The sequence below is a fragment of the Rhinolophus sinicus genome, chromosome 15 (assembly GCF_057876585.1).
Source record: "Rhinolophus sinicus isolate RSI-liver-muscle chromosome 15, RSI-T2T, whole genome shotgun sequence".
NCBI classification, from domain to species: Eukaryota; Metazoa; Chordata; class Mammalia; order Chiroptera; family Rhinolophidae; genus Rhinolophus; species Rhinolophus sinicus.
The window spans coordinates 28,895,848-28,916,346 of record NC_142515.1 but is presented as its reverse complement, the minus strand read 5'-3'; the positions used below and the strand labels follow the sequence as shown (position 1 = coordinate 28,916,346).

The following is a 20,499-nucleotide window of genomic DNA, read 5'->3' as shown; positions in this document are numbered from 1 at the left end:
GTGAACGTGAGACTCTCACCCAAAGCCACAGCCTCCAGTTCCCATCAGTGGCACAAGTTTTGATCCATTCCCTCAATGTACCCATGATAAAAGGCTTGAATTGAGTTAGAGGTAATAGATGTACATTACACACACATCGCATGTACATGTAACTCATGCATATCACATACAGACATGTATTTCACATGTATGCATGTATAACACTACATGTACATGTCATATAGGACATTAAGAAGCTTGTTATTATTGGCTCTTCCAAAGCTTAGCTTTCCTCGTTTGACTCTGCATATATGTGCAGTGTCTTCCCTGAGGAACTGGTGGAATGAGTTTTTTAGAGGCAATTCCAATCAGTCTTTCTTATCAACACGGTGTATTTCAACTGGGTGTTAGAAAAGCAAGCTGATCCAAGTCATTTATAATACAGAGGATAGTATCCACTGATGACTGCTACTACCATCCCCACTCCTGCTAGGTTGCCACTTAAATTCTACGGTGTGAAGTGAACTTTTACAATGTGTTGCTACAGTCACCTAGTCACCTGTTATCTACTGCTAAGAAATGGATGAAAAATAGCACGGATTGGCTTTATTCTTCTTCTTGGTCTGCCATACCTAGGGCTACTGAGTACATAGCAGGCAAAATAAAAACTGATTGACAGTGGGAGGTAAGAAAGCTGGAGGCAGATTATACAGTAGGATCTTCAACTGACTTTTTCCTGAGTGTTGTAAAAATGTACATACTTGCATTCGCCCTAGGCTATTACCATTTGATTGGGTATATTCGGGGGAGTTTACAAAGTGAACATAGTAGTTTTGCAAATTTGATATTGTCATTTGTGACTGTGGATTTTTGGGAACAGAATCAAATACACTGCTAAACAGTGCTGGCTGTGGATACCATATTTAACCTGGTCCAATTGTTGGTGAGTTTAATGCAGTGGGAAGGAAGTGGATATATTTTTTAAGGCACTGTTTATGGACATAACACATTAAGGTGCAATCATGTACATTTTTTGGCCAGTTTGCACATTGAAACATGCTGTGAAAATCCATAATAAATGCCAACAGAAACAGGGAGATATTTGAAGTTTTCTTTTTCTGGGCTGAGACCTTCCTGCCCACCCTCTTTCCTTCTTGTAGAATTGGCTGGAATGGTTTTAAAATAGGGCCCTGAGTGAGCATTTCCATCAATTTCTTGACTTCTAAACCACAGTGAATATAAAAATTGGGGATATCCCATACACTGACAAATAGAGTCATTAAAAATCCATGACACTTCTACTTCTTGTCGGGAAAACAACCGGTGTGCTACATGCCCCCCTCTTTTCAATGTTGAAGTACTGTGAATTTGCTCCTGAAATTTCTTTTTCTAGTAAATGATATTATTCAGACTGTCCACACCAATGGTTCTCAGACCTGCCTGTACATTAGAATCACTTGGGGAGATTTGAAAATATACTGATGTCTGGGGCCTTTTTGGAAGGTGGAGCATGGGCCTGGGTATTATTAATATCTTAAGTATACCAGGTGACTAAGGGTAGAGAACATTAGCCCACACAATGTCATCAATTTTTTTTTTTTTTTTTTTAAGAAGGGCGCAGCTCACAGTGGCCCATGTGGGGATAGAACCAGCAACCTTGGTGTTATCAGCACCACACTCTCACCAACTGAGCTAACTGGCCACCCCCTCATCATAACTTTTGATGAGTGCAAGATTCAGATTCTTCACCTCAGTAAGTTGGTTTATTATTATTACTTTAATTGCATTGAATGGTTGTTTGACTGAATTCACCCAATGCTTAGACACCTGGAAGATAAAACTGACATTATCCAATGATTGGTTCTGAAGCTTACCTTCGAAGCCAGTAATGGTTTTGTGTCTTCTATTTCGATAATGATATCCCGGCTGGGAGGGGTAGAAAGAAAGGAGGCTGCGAGACAAACAATTTCATAATCTTACATATTTATAAAAATACAGTGGTGACTATTCTACTCCAAGTTCAAGTTCAACAGCCACAGAGTGAATGGTAGCATTTACTCCTGGATGAGACTACTGAATGGAGAGGACCACACCCAAAAATAACCCAACAATTCATCACTTTCCCCGAAATATGATATGGTTTTAGACATTTTTAGGGGACTGTCTGGCCCCCACTTTTTTTTTGGACTTAGGCAATTAGCCTAGTGCCTATACATAGGAAGTGCTCAAAAAAGAATTGTGTCAATACATGTCTTTAGAGGATGCAGGAGTTGGAGGTAAGGGAATCTACATCTAAAGGAGCCTCCTTTGCATGGAATCTGTTCTAAGACAGAAAAGCAAAGGAGGGTGAATAGTTGCATATTTGGGTCTGAAGTTGCAGTGGCTTACACACCCTGATTTTATGTAATTTCCAGAATATTTGTGGCTCTGGATTTTGGGGCTAGAGGAAGGGCTCAGGAGCAGCCCCGGGCTCACTAGGTTTGGTTCAGCTAAAGGGGTGCCAAAGCCTCAGCCTGGGGGGAGGGGGGTGGGTGAGAGGTATGTCTACCCTTTATGGAAGATGCATCAGGCAGTCAGACATTCAACAGGAGGCCAGAACCCAGACAGAGCACACTCTGCCAAGCCAAAAGAACTTTCTGTTTAACCCACCCAGGCAACTGACATATAGGACATAAAGGAGGGGAGGAAAGATACATTTTCTAGGCAGTGGGCTAATCCCTTTACATACATGATCTCATTGAATTCCTCAATAAGCCTGTAGAATAGGGACCATTATACTCATTATAAAGGTTAAAAAAACAAACTGAGGCTAAGAGAAAGCAAGTCCCTTGCTTCAGGTTAAACACTTAGTAGTAAGTGGAAATACGTCATCTAGGTCTGTCTGACCCCAAAGCTTGTGTTTTAACCATCATACCAGAGCCCAGAGCAGAGTAAACACTTGATATATGTCAGAGAAATGATCAGGGGGACACTGGGTTGACGGGGGAGACTGACATTTATTGAGCATCTATGACATGCCAGTTGCTATGCTAAGTTACTGTATATCCAAGTGGAATCACCCCCACAATCTATCAATCTGACTCCCCACAACTCCTGACAACAACACGGAACATGACAGCCAGATGGGGAGAAAAGCAGGAACACAGCTGTGAGCAAATTCCTCCTTATTCATCAGCTCTCCACTTTACCACCCTCATGTAAATAAAGCCACAGGGACAGGAGAAAAGTTATTCTCTGTGCTTTCAACATTAGGCCAACCAAGTATTTCCTCAACTCTACGCTGGCATTGGTTTTAAGAAAGTACCAGATTGATCTTAAATAATAGATGCTGGTCTTGGGAACATTATGTTCCCCATGGTGCTTCAGGGTTTTCCTCTTCCGGGGCTCTCTGAAGCCTTGACCACACTTCATGTTAATTACACAGAATCACTAACCAGGAGACCTCTGCCCTGGGCCCAAACTACCCCTGAGCAATAGACACAAGCGCTTCTGGGACCAGAGAAAGTTTGCAGCATTTGTATCTTCCTAATGATTTCACATATTCGTATCAGAGAACTTTGTCTCATGAGAGCAGTCAAAAAAAAAAAAAAAAAAAAAAAAAAAGCTAGGAAAATGGTGCTTTTCTCCGTTTAGTAACCCCAAATGAAACGATGCCTGCAGTTGACATTAATCCTTGTTGTTATAAAAATGTTGCTATTTTAGGCACCATCAATTCAGCACAAAGTGCTTTGCCTGGGAAATTTATGGATAAACACATGTAGGGTTTTGCTCAAATACGTCTGTGGATTTTATTTTTTCCTCTTCTCTGAATCAGGGACACAGGATGCTCAGACCCACATAGCAGATGAATTTCAGAAGCTCTGTAATATTAATACCAAACCTTATGGAAGATTACATAGAATTGGTTAGCGGCACAGCTGCTTAAACAGAAGACATCTGCTTCAGTCTTGGAGCTACCCCTGATCAGCTGAATGAGTGCTAGTTCTCCACGGAGCCAGGGGTCCTGGGATCTGATTCATTGATGCAACCCAGACCCCAGCCCCTGGCACATGGTAAGCTGAAAACAAGTCATTACTGAGGGGACAATAGCAAAACACTATTCAATAACTATTATTTATTATGGAACTCTTAGGTAAGTATTATGCCCCCGCCATCGTTTACTTATTAATTATGTGACCTAAGGCAAGTCATTTAAACTTAGCAGGTGTTATTTTTTTCTCAGTGGATGACAATGAAATAATATCTTTCAAATTATATCACAACAATGTTGTGATACATTAATCAGGTGGGACAACAGATCGAAAGCAATTTAAAATAAAAATCACCCCCCCATCAGTGCTCACAGGGTGGGGTCGGGGGCAGGGGAGAGCCCTCTATGTCCCCATCAAAATAGTGATCACACCAGACTGCAATCACCCATTTTCTTGTTTTCCTTCCCTGCTGGACTATATGAAAAGTTCATGAAGCATTTAACATTTCTGAAAAAGAAGTCTTATATTCACTCAAGTGCAGGATACCTCAGAAGGTAATAGCTTGAGCACAGGACCTAAAGGAAGGGTGGGAAGACACATTTTCTCGGCACCTACCACGTGCCAGGCAGTGGGCTAAGCCCTTTACATATATGATCTCATTTAATCCCTCAATAATCCTGTAAAATTGGGACCATTATCCCCATTAAAGGATTAGAAACACAAACTGAGGCTAAGAGAAAGCCAGTATTCAAATCTAGCTCTGCCACTTACTAACTATATTACCTTGGGAAAGTCACATAGCTGACTGTAAACCAAACCGTTTCCTCATCTGCAAAACCTGGACAATGAATGTTTACTTTGAGAAGATTAAGTCAGGTCATGCATGAAAAGCCCCAAAGAATTATTTACAGACTTGCATTTTACCTTTGAGCTGTGGCACAATATCCTCCTTTCCTGCATAAGGGTCGCAGCGGAAGCGGTCCAGGTGGTCGATGGTACACTGGCCAACAACAGGCTTCCGCCCAAACTGCCTGTGGTCGATGACCTTGATCACCAGCGGAGGCATGTACAATTCCTCCTTGGGCAAGAACTGGGGGTCACAGAGGTAAGCGTCACTTCTCTGTACAAGACCTGACAAGAGCAGCTTTGCCAATAAACACCCACAAAAGGACCAACCCAGCCTCCTTGTGCCCATTTGGTGTAGCCCAGGGGACTTGCACTAAGTAGTTAAGTTCAGTGACTTGCATGCTAGGCAAGCAGCACAATGCTTTAAGGCACGAGCCCTGAGCCAGATGGCCTGGAATCAAATCCTGGCTCTGCCACTAAGAGCTGCATGACCTTAGGGAACTTGCCTTCCTATGTCCCAGTTAACTCCTCAATAATAGTCGGATTGTTGCATTAATACATGTGACGTGTTTAGAATAGTACGTTAGTACCTGGCTCTGCTCTGTAACAGGATGCGGAGCTAGAATTTAGAAATGATTGAGCTAAAACTGAACCTTCAAGGGAAATAACTGTGGCTTGGGAGTCTTTAGCCCTGGAAGTTCAATGCCAAAATGGGATGCTCATTTTTCTTTGATGCCTCTTGGTTCCTTCACATGGAATTTGGTGACATAGGTGACATTGTCTGATTGGGGAATCATGGGCCTGCCTGGTGAGTGGTTCAAGGTAAATTTCCACCTCTGGCCTTGCACAGGAATAGAAGCTGGAGCCAACTGAGGGGCTTTCCTCACCAATGCTGGCTGAAGCTCATTTCCTGATTAGAACTTGAGAGGTGGGGCAGGGGCTAGGGAGTGGACAAGAATGGGTGGCGTGGCCCAGAGGCGACCACTTTGGGATTCTGGCTCGGACTACCCAGGTGGTGCTCCATCTGCACCGTCCGTCGTAGGGAAAGAACATGGGCTTTGGAGTTGGAGAGACCTAAATCTGAACTCTAGCGACCCCACATGCTCGCTAGCTGTGTCCTCTTGTGTAAATCACTCAATCTCTCCGTTTCTTCCAAAGTGGGTGCAAGAGGAGTGAAAACGCCTGTTCTGCAGGGGTACAGTAAAGGTGAAATGCAGGGAGTATGAATGCAGCTAACACTGGGCTGTCGCTGCTGTCATTGTCTTGACATAGTGACTGCTGCACAGGTGTGGCCTGACACTCCCTATGGGACTGGGATGAGGCATGTCCCTTTCTAGGCCTCAGTTTCCTCGTCTGTAAAAGTAGAAGCCATACCACAGGACCCTAGCATTCAAGAGCAGGTGTGTTAGAGACACCAAATAACTTGGGAGGGGACAGGAACTAGAAGGTTCTGGACCATCTACCCCATCTAACTGAAGAAGTGCTTTTATGTTTATTTGTTTTATACAGTAGAGTAAAAAAGAAAGATTTTTCTTTTTAAAAAAGTTAGATTGTGGAGAGATTGGGTGACCTCTTCTTGTTCCAAAGTATTATGGGGTCTATGACAGGGGACTGTCAATTGGATCTGATACTGTCACATTTCTAATAACCAGAAGGTACCTTTGATGTAACAAAGTGGATATCATCCCAGGGGCGCCTGGAGGTGGGGTACAGTCATGGGTCTTAGGCAATGGCCCATCACCCCATATGGGTTCCCCTCTAACTGCCCCTTCCCTAGCCAGCCAGTCCCTTTCTGGAGGGTTTTGGTCCATGTAGGGACACGAGGGAGGGTTAATATTCTGCCCTCAGGGCATTGACCAAGAGCCTGTAGTAGATAGCTGGACAAATGAAATGTTTATTGGAGAAATACATTAGTATTGCTCATAGATATTTCTGTGTCACTGGGGTTCTTTGAAGCTTTAAGCAACCATCACTGCAATGTAAGAATGTAAGGGGGGAAAGTCACTGACAAGCTGAGTACAAGGCAGTTTTTCTATTTGTTATCAGATTTTGGATATACATAAACTGTGCTTGTCTGTGATGTGTATATATTCATATTGCAAATAAAATTCAGCTACTCAACATACATGTACTATTACAGAATCTTGATACTGTACCACTTTCATGAAGAGAACAGAACCTGGAAAGTTGGGTGTCTTCTTAAGGTTTTTGATCACCACTGATTCTACCCTTTCCCCTCCACACTCCACGATGAGACTGGGGGATGTGATACAAGCCATCTGGTAGTTCTTCATATTTCTTAAGCCCCAAGCTAGAATCTAAGCAAACAATGTAAAGAGAAGGGAAAGAAACCCAGCATATTAAAAATAATATTGAAAAGGAAAAAATTCTCTCTTAATAATCAGTAAATTCTTTAAGAGTGACTTGTGCAGATTTGCTTAAAATCTCTGAGAATATTGTCCTAGAGAGCCTCTAGGTCAAAAAAAACAGTTTTGCCCATTTCTTTCCCCTGCCTGAACCGCTAAAATAGCAGAGCAATATCCTGGCTGTGCCATATAATAGCCATGTGAACTCTGGCAACTTAGTTAACCACCCTCTGTCTCATCTACAAACAGGATTGATAGTAGTATCTCTTATAGGGTTATTTTGAGGATCAAGTGTAAACTTCTTAGCAGTGTCTGACATGCAAGCATTCAAAAATGTTAGCTGTTGTTTAAAGCCATCTGCCTCAGTCTTTGAGAACTCTTAGCGAGACAGCCTGAGGACAGAAATCCCAACAGTGCTTGATGCACAAGGGGAAGTCCTTGATAGCAGGCCGGACACTGTCCATCTAGCTACCCGGTTAGCTCCATCAGCCTGTCTCTGCTCCGATTGTCTGACATGTCACCATTTCCCATTACTCCCTTCCCACTCTCTACCTCCGACTCCCTCTTGGGCCCCCTGCTCTCTGCACATGCTCTTCTGAGTCTGTCTTCCCTCTCCCAGTTCTCCCGTTGACCCAGGGAAACTCAGAAATCTACTGGCTCCCAATAAATGAGAACTCTAGATTCCCTTAGTATGCTAGAATTGACCTGTTCTTGTTGCTTTGACAGGCCTTCTATTTCCATGAATATTTCAAAATTTTGTACAAATTCTATAGTCGGTTGGAGATAGCAAGACCCCATTTCCTATATGAAAGATTTCAGTTCCATAGCCATACCCACTGGATTTGATTAAAAACAAAACAAAACAAAAACCAGAGAGGGCAGCATACCTCAATAGCAGTGAGCTGAACCACAGGCCTGATCCCTTGGGGGACCATGTATAGATTTGGTGCCCTTTGTGAGGGAAGAATGGGAAGGTTGGAGCCATCCTGTGAAAGAAACATGGCAACGTCAATGCCTCCCTTTAGTTCTGGTAAAAAGTTATCTGGAGTTATTAATGAGTGTTTGAAGCAGCTACTCTGAAAGAATATGTGAGTGAGAACTCAGCAAGTACCTTGTGCCTCAGAATCAGTTCTGCCGTTACGAGGACGTCCCCACAGGCTTTGTCTCCATTCATTACTGGGTACCAGAGAAGTTTAGGCGTGACGTCCATTTCTGAGTTAAGTTTCACCAGAGGAGAGCACATGCTTCGTCCTAAAAATTCATCTTTGCCCTAGAGAAACAGACAATCCTTTAATTCCCCCACAACATCCCTATAAACCTCCATCATCCCCCAAGCCATCTTAGAAATTCTAAATTATCTACCACTTGGTCATGGTCAAAAAGTTCGATGATAACTTTGGGTGGGTTCTGCAGGACTGTTTGGGGTTCCCCATAGATTTCAATTTCATCAAATATAATCGTTTGGTCCCATGTGGGGTTCAGAGTGGAGTGGATGATCTCAGTGGTTTTACTTCGATGGAGGAAGGAGACATGAGCATATGGATCTAAAAGAGAAAGAGAAAATAAAAGTGGGGCCATGGCCAAAGTTGAAAACCGTAAAACTCCTAGAAGAAAACACTGGAGGTAATCTCCTTGACATTGGCTTGGCAATGACTTTTTAAATTTGACACCAAAAGCACAGGCCACAAAAAGCAAACATAAACTACATCAAACTAAAAAGCTTCTGCACAACAAAGGAAACCATTAACAAAATGAAAAGGCAACGTATGGATGAATGGATAAAGAAAATGTGGGATACACACACACACACACACACACACACACACACAGGAATATAATTCAGCCTTAGAAAAGAAGTAAATCTTGTCATTTTTGACAATATGGATGAATCTGGAGAACATTATGCTAAGTGAAATAAGCCAGTTAGAGAAAGACAAATAGTACATTGTATCACTTATATATAGGATCTCCTCAAAAATCAAACTTATGGAAACAGAGAGTAGAATAGTGGTTGCCAGGGGGAAATGGGAAAGGTTAGTATTAAAAGGGTACAAATTTCAGTTATAAGATACGTAAGGTCTGAAGAGCTAATGTATAACATGGTGACAACAGATGATAACACTGTATTTTATCATTGAAATTTGCTAAGAGAGTAGAACTTAAGTGTTCACACACACACACACACACACACACACACACACACACACACACACACAAATATGTGAGGTAATGGATGTGTTAACTCAATTGTGGGAATCCTTCCACAATGTATACATATATGAAATCATCAGATTGTACACTTTAAATGTATTATAATTTTTTCAATTACACTTTAATAAAACTGGAAAAAAAGAAAAAAGAGTAATCCATTTCTTATCCATGCTAAATTTCACCAAAGCATTTGAAGAAATTACCTGGAGCTGACCTATCAGAGAAAGAAACTAATGTCTAACCTAAAGCTCTTTCACATAAGCCAAAGGTGCTTGGTTTTTAGCACTGCAGCCTCATATGAATAGGAGGACTCTTTGCTTTTGCTCCAATGATATATCTTATATCTCAAACTGCAAGGACTGTGCTTTGAGTTTTATGCAACTTTAGTCAAGAATTTTGATAGGAGTCTAACTTTGACTTTCAATGATTGAGTGCCCCCTGGTGGTGAATATTTGAAAATGTCTTCAAAAACCAATTGGGAGATGTGTATTAAGCGGATAACTTGAAACCTGCTCTCTCTTGGTAAGAAAAAGAAATTATTCACATATGTTTGGAAGACACCTCACAATTTATGTGAGCACAGCAGACTGTCAGGCAACTGCTTTAAGAGCTGTTTCCATAGAAGGAGCAGGGAAGCTCTGCCGGCCTTCAGGTCCTAAAGTGGAATGCTCCCCAAATATTCACGGTCCCACTAGTAACAGCAAAAATCCCAGGCTGTAGGTCCCCTCCCCTGCCAACCTTAGAACCAATCCAAAGGCGACAAAACTATCTGGGGTGTCAATGTGAGGGGTGATGAAGCCTCATGGTTTTACAGTTCTGGGAATTTGGGGAGCAGGACGCAGAGAAGGTCAAGATGGGATTCCAAACTGCTTCAAGCCTGTGCTGTTGGTGACTAGGTGAATTTGTGATCGTTTTGTCAACTTGAGAGAACTGCAAATATATATATATATATATATATATACATACATACATACATATATATATATATGTAAAGGATCTCAATTTACCAGTCAACCCAAGAGTCCAAGGTATATGTACACAGCTATGTGTATAAACAGAGAGCAGAAACTACTTTTTTTCTTGGTGTTTTTATTACTTAATCAATTAACAATTATTAGTATTAAAAGGTCACATATGTTCTGTGGCTCTCCAGCACCCAGCAACAGTGTCCGACCTGTACTCAGTGTACGGACCTAAGAACTGAGCAATTTACTTCATGCATATCAAACTAATTTCAACACGGAAATGCTTTTTGTTGTCAGAAATCACTGAAAGCATCCATTTGATGAAAAGGAGAATCAAGCTAGCCTGCTATGTAATAACGTGTGAGACGGAGATTTCTTCCCATTACCTGAAAAGCTATCCTTGTCTAAAGCCATGAGGTTTCTGGCTTGGTAGATATAGCAGCGCAGATGGTAAATGTAGACTCCTAAAAGGAATAGGATGGAGGTTACTTACAAGAAACATTAACACTATAAACTGCTATTTTTCTGGAATATTTGGAGATAAAACACGTTTCAGATAAATGGCTCACTCCAACCTACTTCTCCATGGTAAAGAAAACATATAATGGTGATGACAAGTCCTCCCAAAGTAGTTCTGTTTCCTGTAAAATGAAACTTGTTTAAAAAATACTATAGTAAGTAAACTCAGTGCACATGTGTCAATCAGGAGAACATTACGCCGGATGTCAACTGCCTGGATTTAGGGTATTACTGCTTGTCACCACTGACCTTTAAAACGAAACTGAGTCTCCAAGAGTTACAGAAACAGAGCTTTCTATACTATTTCAGTACCAGATCTAGGAAACAGTTATTTGCTAAACGTTTCTTTGATATTTCAAAATCTTTATACTCCTTATCCTTATTATATTAATGCATATATACGTCCCCACCTCACTCAACATGCCCCCTGCTCCCCTTCCCCACGCACATAATTTGAGAGATAGTAGAGCATGGTGATTCACTGAACAGATTCTGGGAACCAGACTGCATGAGTTCAAATTTTGTCTTTAGTGCTTATAAGCTTTAAGATCTTAGTCAAGTTATTTAATCTTTCTGCACCTTGGTTTCCTCACCTGTAAAATGGGGACAAAAATAGCGCCTACCTTCTAGGGTTATTAACAGAATTAAATGAGTTATTATATATACTCGTACAGTGCCTGGCACATCCTAAGACTTATATAACTATTTGCTGTTATTATGACATAGTGAGTATGCCTCATGCCACAATTCCCGAAGGTTATCATTGAAATCAATCTTTTCTTAACTTTTTGAATTTTTTTTTCTAATTTTTTTTCTAATTAAAATCATCTTTTGGGGGGACTTAACAGGAAGACTGAGTACATATTGGACACAGTATGTTACAATTAATGATTTGGCCTCTTTCTACCCCAAATATAATTTTTCAAGCTGTATTTTAAATAATCATTAAGTGATGAAAATGAAAGTACATTTTATTGTATTTGGTGATTTAGATGAAAATGAAAGTACATTTTATTGTATTTGGTGATTTAAAGAGCTATTTTGAGAACAAAATCATAATATCAGAATGCACAAATACATGTTTAAAACTTACTGTCAAAATTACAGGAAACAATGGGAGTGTTTGCTCCGAACACAGTGGTGGCACTGTGCTTCTGTTTTTCCATGCTTTTTTCATCTCCATCCTCAGTAGTGTCTGCACCCTAAGGAAGCAGAAAAATCAATTAACAATGCCTACCAATAAAGAGGCAAGAATGACAAACACATGGAATGATGGCTGTTAAAAGAGATTTTTTTCATCCAATCACTTCATTTTTAGAAATGACTATCGCTCAGGACAGGAAGTGACTTCCCAAGATCATGTAGCTGGAAAGAGACAGAGTAGGGAGTTGAAGCCAGACCTTCTACCTCAAGTCCAGGTTTACCAAACCCTACCACTGAAAGATAAAGAAAATGAAAAGTGTAAGTAAGGGTATTAAAAGGACGGGAGGAGGAAGAGAAAAAGCAGCAGGAGAAAAACACAAGCAGGCTCAGCATGCAGAAATATAAAAAATAGGCTGTGTTTGGAAATGGTTCCTGACCACCACATTGTTTTAGATCAACCGTCATTTCTTATTAATTTATTCTACCTTTCTGTATTTTTTCCTCTCTGCCTTCTTTATTGTGCTTCCATATGAATTGTTCTCTAATTTGGTGAGCCATCCTTCTGTTTTCCTTCCCCTCACATCTGTATATTTAACTTTCTTGGGTTGTTGAACTGTTTACAAGCTATGATCCAAGGAACCAGGGCTTGGGATGTTAATAGATGTCATTGGCAACAAGGGTTTGGGAATATACATACAGAGGGTGCCAAAAAAAATGTAAACATGTTTTAAGACAGAAAAACTGTATTAAAATTGTAATATTCAACATATATCAATAAAAAAGATGAATACAAGTCACGTTTGACTTCTACAATTACAAGAGGTGCTCAAAGTCGTTACCATCAGTGTCTGGACACTTTTGATTATGCTTGAGCAACGTTGACCAAAGTGTCCCCTTGTATACATATTTTTGGCACCCCTGGTATTTGGAAAATGCTAGGTGAAACCACGTTAAACAGGTGTGTCTACAGTAGGACTTCTTGGAACTTTCATATGTTAATGGTGTATTCATTCTATAAAAATGACTGAGCACATTGGATGTGTAGCTTTCTCCCAAATTATCTGGAGTCTTGCAGTAGTGGAGGGACCACTATGGAGTTGGTGGTATATCTAACATTCATACCTTTTACCTATGAGTATGTCAATATTATTTGAGCTTTGGCTACTTTTTACTTACAAGGGCACCTTCAAGTTTAAAGATGGCAGCTGCACCATGTGTTTCTGAAGGGGCCATTTTTCTCCTCCAACGTCTGCGGCGAAAGGTATCAGAACTACGCTGTTTCCAGTGAAATTTCCAGCCAATTAAAGAAGCATATTCCCAGCCGTCCCGGTCTTCCAATTCTTCCATGGCCTAAAACAAAATTAAAACTTCTAATTATCACTATCATGGTCATCCTTATATTGATTAAACAGATTATTTGGTCAATCAACAAATATGTATTGAAAATCATCTCTGTGCCAACAACTGTGCTTGGAGCCAGGAATACAACAAAGAACAAAGCAGACAGGCTGTCTGCCCTTGTAGAGCTGACAGACTATGGGAATACAGAGTTAACCAGGCAATTAAGGTGGAATGAGATGTTGCCAAGATGGGAGTTATACTAAAAGGAGGGGCTCTCTATTCAGACTTTGGGGGAACATTGGGTGGGTAAAGCAAATTCATTCTTTCTCAAGTTACTTTCTATTTTCTCACTTCATTAGCTCATAAGAAAACATTGCTATTACTATATAGTTTGGAAACCATTATTATCTCCATTTTATATATGGAGGGGAATAAAATGACACCACCCTTCCCAGGATTTAAATGTCTTGTCTAAGCTAATAGCTGCCATAACTAACAATTACATGATAGATCAGAGTATATTACTTCTGTAATAATTAATACTGAGTATTGCACTTTTTATCTTAAAACTATTTACATATGAATGATTTCAGTTTTCAATGTTCTTTGCAATTCACTCAACAAATATGAGTGCCTACTATGTGACAGGGATTGTGTTAAGAGCTGTGGAAGCAGTGAAGACAATAACAGACAGGGTCCCTACCTTCATGTAGTGACATGTTAGTGGTGGAAATTTTATGTAAATATCTTAAAAGTATGACTAGATTTAATAAATGTAAAATAATATTGAATAATATTTATAATTGCAGAAATAAGAGCTCCATGTAGGTTATTATCATTGTAGGGGCTATTTTTCAACTTCAAATAAACATAAAATCCAGGTCAAGCATAATCTTATAATTGGCCCTCTACTAGTGTTAACAGTGGCATTGAAATAGTTCATGTAGCCAGGAGTGAGGCAGGTCAGGGAACATGATCAAAGTCTCAACAATACTTTTTGGTTGAACTGAGCCAAGTTTCTGGTCTTCTGACTGGTGGCTCAGTGTTCATTCCACTTTACCTTGGTGCTCTTATATGAAGTTCAGAGTCAAATGATTCTAGAAACTTCTCACCCATCAGGATAAGGATAATTAAATAACAAATATTCATTGATCAGCTTATTCATTCTACTCCATTATTTATTAGGAATAAGTTCCTGAGCTGGCAAGGAGGATACAAAGATGACTATGGTTCCATCTTTATGCCCAACAAGCTCACCATTTACTAAAAAGTAACTTCATTCATTGTACGTACTATGAGTCAGAAACTTTGGGGACAGACAGAGTTCCTGTTTGGAATTAGCCTAGCTTGGGTTCAAACACTGGCTTTATCACTTCCTAGACATGTGGCCTAGAGCTAGTCTATTTAATCTCTGTGAACATTATCTGTAAAATGGGGATAAAATGCAGACCTTCTGGATTGTAGATAATGGATATTCAATATCTAGCATTATAGAAGGTACACAAAATACCCCATTGATTATTGTTATTAGTACTATTATTCCACTTAATTTATTATTATTCCATTTAAGCCTTACTATATCCTAATTTGAAGTATGATATTATACCCATTTTGCAGATGAGAAAGAAAATGAAGCCAGAATTCGAATCCTTATGTATATTATTCCAAGCGCTATTGCCAGTATTCCATCATGCTACCAAAATAATTTCTGCCCCTCTTACCCTTGCAGTACTTGAAGAGCTTTGTGTTAAGTCTTTCTTTCGTTTTCGGACCAGCCTTCGCCGTCTATGCGTATGATACATTTTCTCTGCTGCAACCCAGGATTTGGGCTTAGTATCAGGAGGAATGGTAATTCCATACTCCCAGCCTGGAATAGAGTTAGTGAACCATTAGCCAAAGGAGATGCATTTGCCAGATCGCCAAATAAACTTCCAGGAAATATTCAGTCACCCTCTCCACCCCCAAATATTCTCTCCTGTCACAACTGAATGGCACTGTTCCTTCCACTTTGCTGTAATTCAGCCAAAGTGAATACAGCACTATTCCCCTGGCTCCCTCTTCAGAAAGCTTCCTTGGTCACTGTGGATTTCCCGCCACTTTTATACCTCCAGTCATTCATGGTAACTGAGTGCATCTAAGAATAAAGCACAGTACAAGAGGCAGAAGAGAACACCGGTTAAGAGTGTGTGGCCTGTGTAATCAATCATATAGTTTCAGTTCAAATCTCAGCACCACCACATGCTGGCTGTATACTAAAGAAGTTTCTTGCAAGTTGGTAAACCTACCTGTGGCCCAATTTCCCCAGCATAAAGTTAAAACATACCTTTTGTTAAAAAAATAAAAATTAAAAATTAATCAAAATAACCATGGAAAGCACTGGGGCTGAGCTCAGCACGTAGTTTGTGCTCATTCAACATTAACTGTTATGACCAGGCCTGGTGTGTGTGCACTGAGATTAGCAAGGAACTTATCATCTGTCTGAAATCTTGAAATCCTCTTTCTCAATGCTAGTTCTTTCTGTGTACTATTCCCTCTTATAATGAAAAAAAAAAATACATTTTCTCTTTTGATAATTCCAAATGGTACCTAGTTTATTTAATATTAGATTACTGCTCGTGGTAAAGGATAAACACCATTTACAGTAGCTATGTCAACAATCCACATTATTGCTGACTAGGACTTTGAAGGTATTTTATGGTCTCCAGGGAGGGTATGAGGCATGGTTAGAAGAGAGAAAATTTGCACTTCAGTTCCCTCCACATTCCCATCCCAAATCCCTGGCTTCTCAAAGTCCAGCCACCTAGCACCCTGTTACCTTGTATTCCTCACTCTTGACAGTCCCCACACCCCATACCTGTCCAAGCACTGGCTTGTCCATTTTGCACCTGAACAGTTATACTAGGTAAAACCACATGTCCTGGTTATCATAGACCAACGGGGTAAGACTCTTCCCTCCAAAGGAAACTTCACTCTGGCTAACCAGGCCCATGCAGCAGAGCCCCTAGTGAGGTAATAAATCTAAAATGTTACCGTTCTCATCCACTGCACGATTTATGTCATATACCCATGCATCATCTTCCCATTCCCAACCTGGAGGGCATGTGAGCTCGCTGGGTGATGCGGCTTTATCACCGTTCTTTAAAAAAAAAAAAGGGAGCAAGCCATAGTGTCAAGTAAGATACAAAAGTGAGATACAAAAGTGAGATACGATTCCTCAAACTTAACTCTGGTATTCACATGCTAACTTACATACCATACTAGATATCAATCTTACCCAGAAAAATCTCTAATCTTTATTTAGGCACAATTGCTATATAAAAATTAGTTTTTTAAGAATACCTTTTGTTTCCACTATTAAGGAATATGCTAGGTTGAACCATGGGAAATTGTTTCTGTCGGGCAAAAATGATCAAATATCGGAAGTTTCATATGGTTCAACTTAATAATACAAAATGGTGTAACACTTTTTGGGAGGGGTTATATTGTAAAGAGCCCATCAGAAATGGATAAAGCATGAAAAACACATGTTTTCAAGTATGGGGTAATGCTGCTGGAGGTTGTGGATGCTAGTCATGAAAGACTGAGCAAAGTTAATGCTAACCATCGACTTCAGCTCTGCATAAAAACTGATGAAGTGTTATGAAAAAAGTTCATAGTAAAGGAAATAAAGGTGGTCCATAAACATATGGAGAAATACTCAGGTTCACTTTAAATTGAGAGTATGAAAATTGAATTGAAATAACAGGATACAATTTTTTCATGTATGGACAAAAATATTACAGAGGTATGGTGAGTGTTTAGAAAAACAGCGCTCTAATATGCTGCTGCTGGAAATATAAATTTATACAACTTCTTTGAAAGTAGTTTGGAAATATTTACCAAAATTGTATATGCATTGAAACTTTGAACAAGCCAATCTAGGGGTCTCTCCTACAGATAAACTTTCACAAGTGAATAAAAATGTATGTATACAGATGTTCAGTGTCACATCATTTATAAAAACCAAAGACTGGAAAAAAACCTAAATGTCCACAAGAGGATTAGTTAATAAATTATAGTGGGTGCATATAATAAAACACTCTGCAGGCATTTTTCTTTTTTTAAAGCTTATTAGAGCAACGTTATTCCGGTAGGATTACACAGATCTAATGCTACCCATTTCTTTAACTTGTAATGAAACACTTATTAAAGGTTCAAAAATCAAGACTCCAGAATCTTCTAAAAGCAAACCTCGATTTTAAAGAGAAAATGTCTTTTTCTTTTTTGGGGTCCATAAATATTTCAGGGCTATTTTTACAACTATCTTTTCTCTAATAAAGGCTAATATATATTAACAGTAGCAGAAAAAATTTTCATAATAACAGCATTGGGTCTGGCAAAGAAAAAAATGTACAAAACAAAATCTATATGTATTAATATCAAAAGATGTTCAAGATATATTGTTATGTGAAAATGACAAGTTGTAGAACTATGTACACAATTCTGTTCAGGTGGGGGTGGGAGTTATATACTTGTATATGAACAGAAAACTGTTATTAGTGGTTATCTCTGGGGGGGTGACATATGGATCGTGGAGAATTACTTACCTCCTTTTATGCTGTTTGAAAATTTTAAAGACATGAGCATTCAGTTTATGACTTTTAAAACTACTTAAATAATAAGTGAATATGCATAATTTAAAAAATTGCACAACCCACTCCTTATCATATACCAACATCTAGTTAAATAGGCCCAATGGCTTTTCTATAGAAAATAATTATAGGTGCACTTTGCGTGGCTTAAATTATAAGTGCAAGGCTGTTCAGAACATGAGATGGAGCAGAAGGGGAAGCCACGCCTGTGGTTGGTGGATTCGCAGATCATGGGTCCAAAGGGCTAACACGTCTATCTCGGGAGCAGGCCACTCACCGCATCGGTGTACGTATCCTCAGCTGGCTTCCACTCACCCCCAGGGTAGCGACACTCGTTCTGATACACTTCATCCGTGAACTCCGTGTGACCCGCATCCGCCTCAGTCAGCAAGCTGCAGGCGAGGCTTGTGTTACCCAAGGAGAAATGGTAGCCGACAACCCCAGCTCTTTCCAATGATCCGGAACCATCTACAGCCTGGGGGTGGCACCAGTTCCCACCTCACTCTAGCCCTGTGGGTTCTCCACTTCAGACTCCTCTTTGTACTAATAACTTTTGACATTCCTTTGAAGAAGGGGCCTGCTGGAACAATGAGACCTAAATTACAGAGCTCCTCAAATTAGCAGGGTTGCTCTTTCTCAGTAATTAGGGTGGGGACTGGGAAAAAGGGTTGTGGGCAGCTTCTTCTGAGGACCTCATGTTCCATATTTCTGTTTCAGTTTAGGGCCGTTCAGCTTTTTCTCAGCAAAACTCTTGGCTAACAGTTCAAAAGAATAGAGACTCGTCCTCCCTTATTCCCCCTATTTTAAAAAATCGGAGTGGAGACAGTCTCGTGAGGCCAACTATGGAAATTTTTATTCGTGGCTTGCTCAGTCTATGTAACACAAACTGAAGGGAAGAGTTTAAATTTTCTGGATAGTTCCTAGGTAGACAGCCAAACCAGGTCATTTAAGACTCCAAACTCCATTTAGGCCCTTGAAAAATCTATACTGACTCTCTGCCATGCCAATTTTCTTCTTGGATTGGGAACTATTTTGACAACCCATAGAAGAAAGTACAGAGGTTCCAATTTTGACTTAAATCTTCTGCCAGGCATCCACTCAAGTGAGGTTTCTTTTTCCTTTACCATCACTACATCTTTTCCCTGCTGTATCCTACCCTAGAATCAAGCATTGGAAAGAAATCAGAAAACAAATAGTCCCAACTATTTGTATAAACTGGGCTCATCCATCACTTCTCTGGGCCCCAGAAAAGAATAGGAAAACTGACTGCTGCCTGTGGGGTCCCATCCAGCCGTGACATGCTTTGACTTTCTAATTTTCCAATCACAATGACCCCTGACTTTCCCTGTCCTCATTAACCTTCCTTCATTCTGTCCAATTCAAATCCTGTTTTCCTTCTCCGTATTAAGCAACCCCAACTCCATCCAAAGTAAGTGGTCATGGGTTAAAAGCAATCATGTGCAGACACTGGGTCTTAACAGACCAGACCCAGCACACTCATTTCTCTAATGCCTATGTGATTACAGAAAATAAATATGGACATAGAGAACACAAACTCTAGTTTAAGGCCATACATAAAACCCAACTTCACAAGCTTACTTCCTCCAAACGCAAGTACACTGTCATGAGACAGAGAGAGGAGGGAAATCCGGTCCCAATGCTGTTGGCAACACTCAGAAACCAGGCTTTGGTTTCCCCCAGACTCCAGGGAAAACACGCTTGCCCCTCTATTTCTTTCTTTTTTCTTTTTAATAACAGCTCTTGAGATGCAATTCACATATCATACAATTTACCCATTTAAAGTATACCCTCTACTGTTTCTTACAGATGTTCCAGCATAATAGTTGAGTGCTGGTTTTGATGCCCACCACTTGTACCACTTACAACCTGTATGCTTTTGGATAAATTGCTGAATCTCTCTAGGACTCAGTTTCCTCATCTGTTGAGATAAGACTTGTTGGGAGAATAAATCTCTGTGAGTCGCTTTCATTTCTGCACAGAGGCCCCATAACTTTTGTTATAGACTATCTTTTCAAGGATGTTTATATGGGAAACAAGATAGATACAGTAGTATCTCTTCAGAGCAGAGATAGCATACTACCCATTATAAAATATTTGGGTTCCCTAAGCTCAGGGTTCCTCTCCTGTCACACAATCCACTGCATGTGCAAGTGTCATCTGACAGTCTTCTTGTTGCCCTAGGGGAATTGGGGTTCAGAGAAGTAGAGTAAATGTTAATACTCTGGAACTATTATTGCTGTGGGCAATAAAGTCCTTTGTCTCTGAACCAGGAGTCTTGTGTCTCCTGCCAGCATCCATGAAACTGTGGCAGGTGACCTTGTTAAGCTTATAAGTGGGGTAAAAATCTAAGATCCTTCATAATTTTTGACACTACCTATCTTGTAGGGCTTCAGTCTAGATTCAATAAGAGGATGTCATTGCTGAGCACACTGCTTGACACAGTCACACATAATAAGTTCTTAATAAGTGTTAGTATCAGGGGCTTTTATATTTGTTTAATGGGACA

At 40.1% G+C, this 20,499-nt stretch overlaps 1 protein-coding gene across 3 annotated transcripts in view; it reads right to left on the bottom strand.

Moving 5' to 3' along the window:
- MYOF (myoferlin) overlaps positions 1 to 20,499 on the bottom strand; it is a 134,035-nt gene that overhangs the window by 29,894 nt on the left and 83,642 nt on the right. For all 3 annotated transcript variants that reach the window (XM_088791948.1, XM_088791949.1, XM_088791947.1), the window contains 12 exons: positions 18,250 to 18,364; positions 16,372 to 16,477; positions 15,063 to 15,208; positions 13,177 to 13,350; positions 11,951 to 12,059; positions 10,725 to 10,802; positions 8,525 to 8,706; positions 8,274 to 8,432; positions 8,050 to 8,148; positions 6,953 to 7,114; positions 4,875 to 5,040; positions 1,854 to 1,930 (listed from right to left, as the gene is read on the bottom strand). In XM_088791948.1, the coding sequence (XP_088648074.1) occupies positions 1,854 to 1,930; positions 4,875 to 5,040; positions 6,953 to 7,114; positions 8,050 to 8,148; positions 8,274 to 8,432; positions 8,525 to 8,706; positions 10,725 to 10,802; positions 11,951 to 12,059; positions 13,177 to 13,350; positions 15,063 to 15,208; positions 16,372 to 16,477; positions 18,250 to 18,364 (1,573 nt within the window). The remainder of the gene's footprint in view (positions 1 to 1,853; positions 1,931 to 4,874; positions 5,041 to 6,952; positions 7,115 to 8,049; positions 8,149 to 8,273; positions 8,433 to 8,524; positions 8,707 to 10,724; positions 10,803 to 11,950; positions 12,060 to 13,176; positions 13,351 to 15,062; positions 15,209 to 16,371; positions 16,478 to 18,249; positions 18,365 to 20,499) is intronic.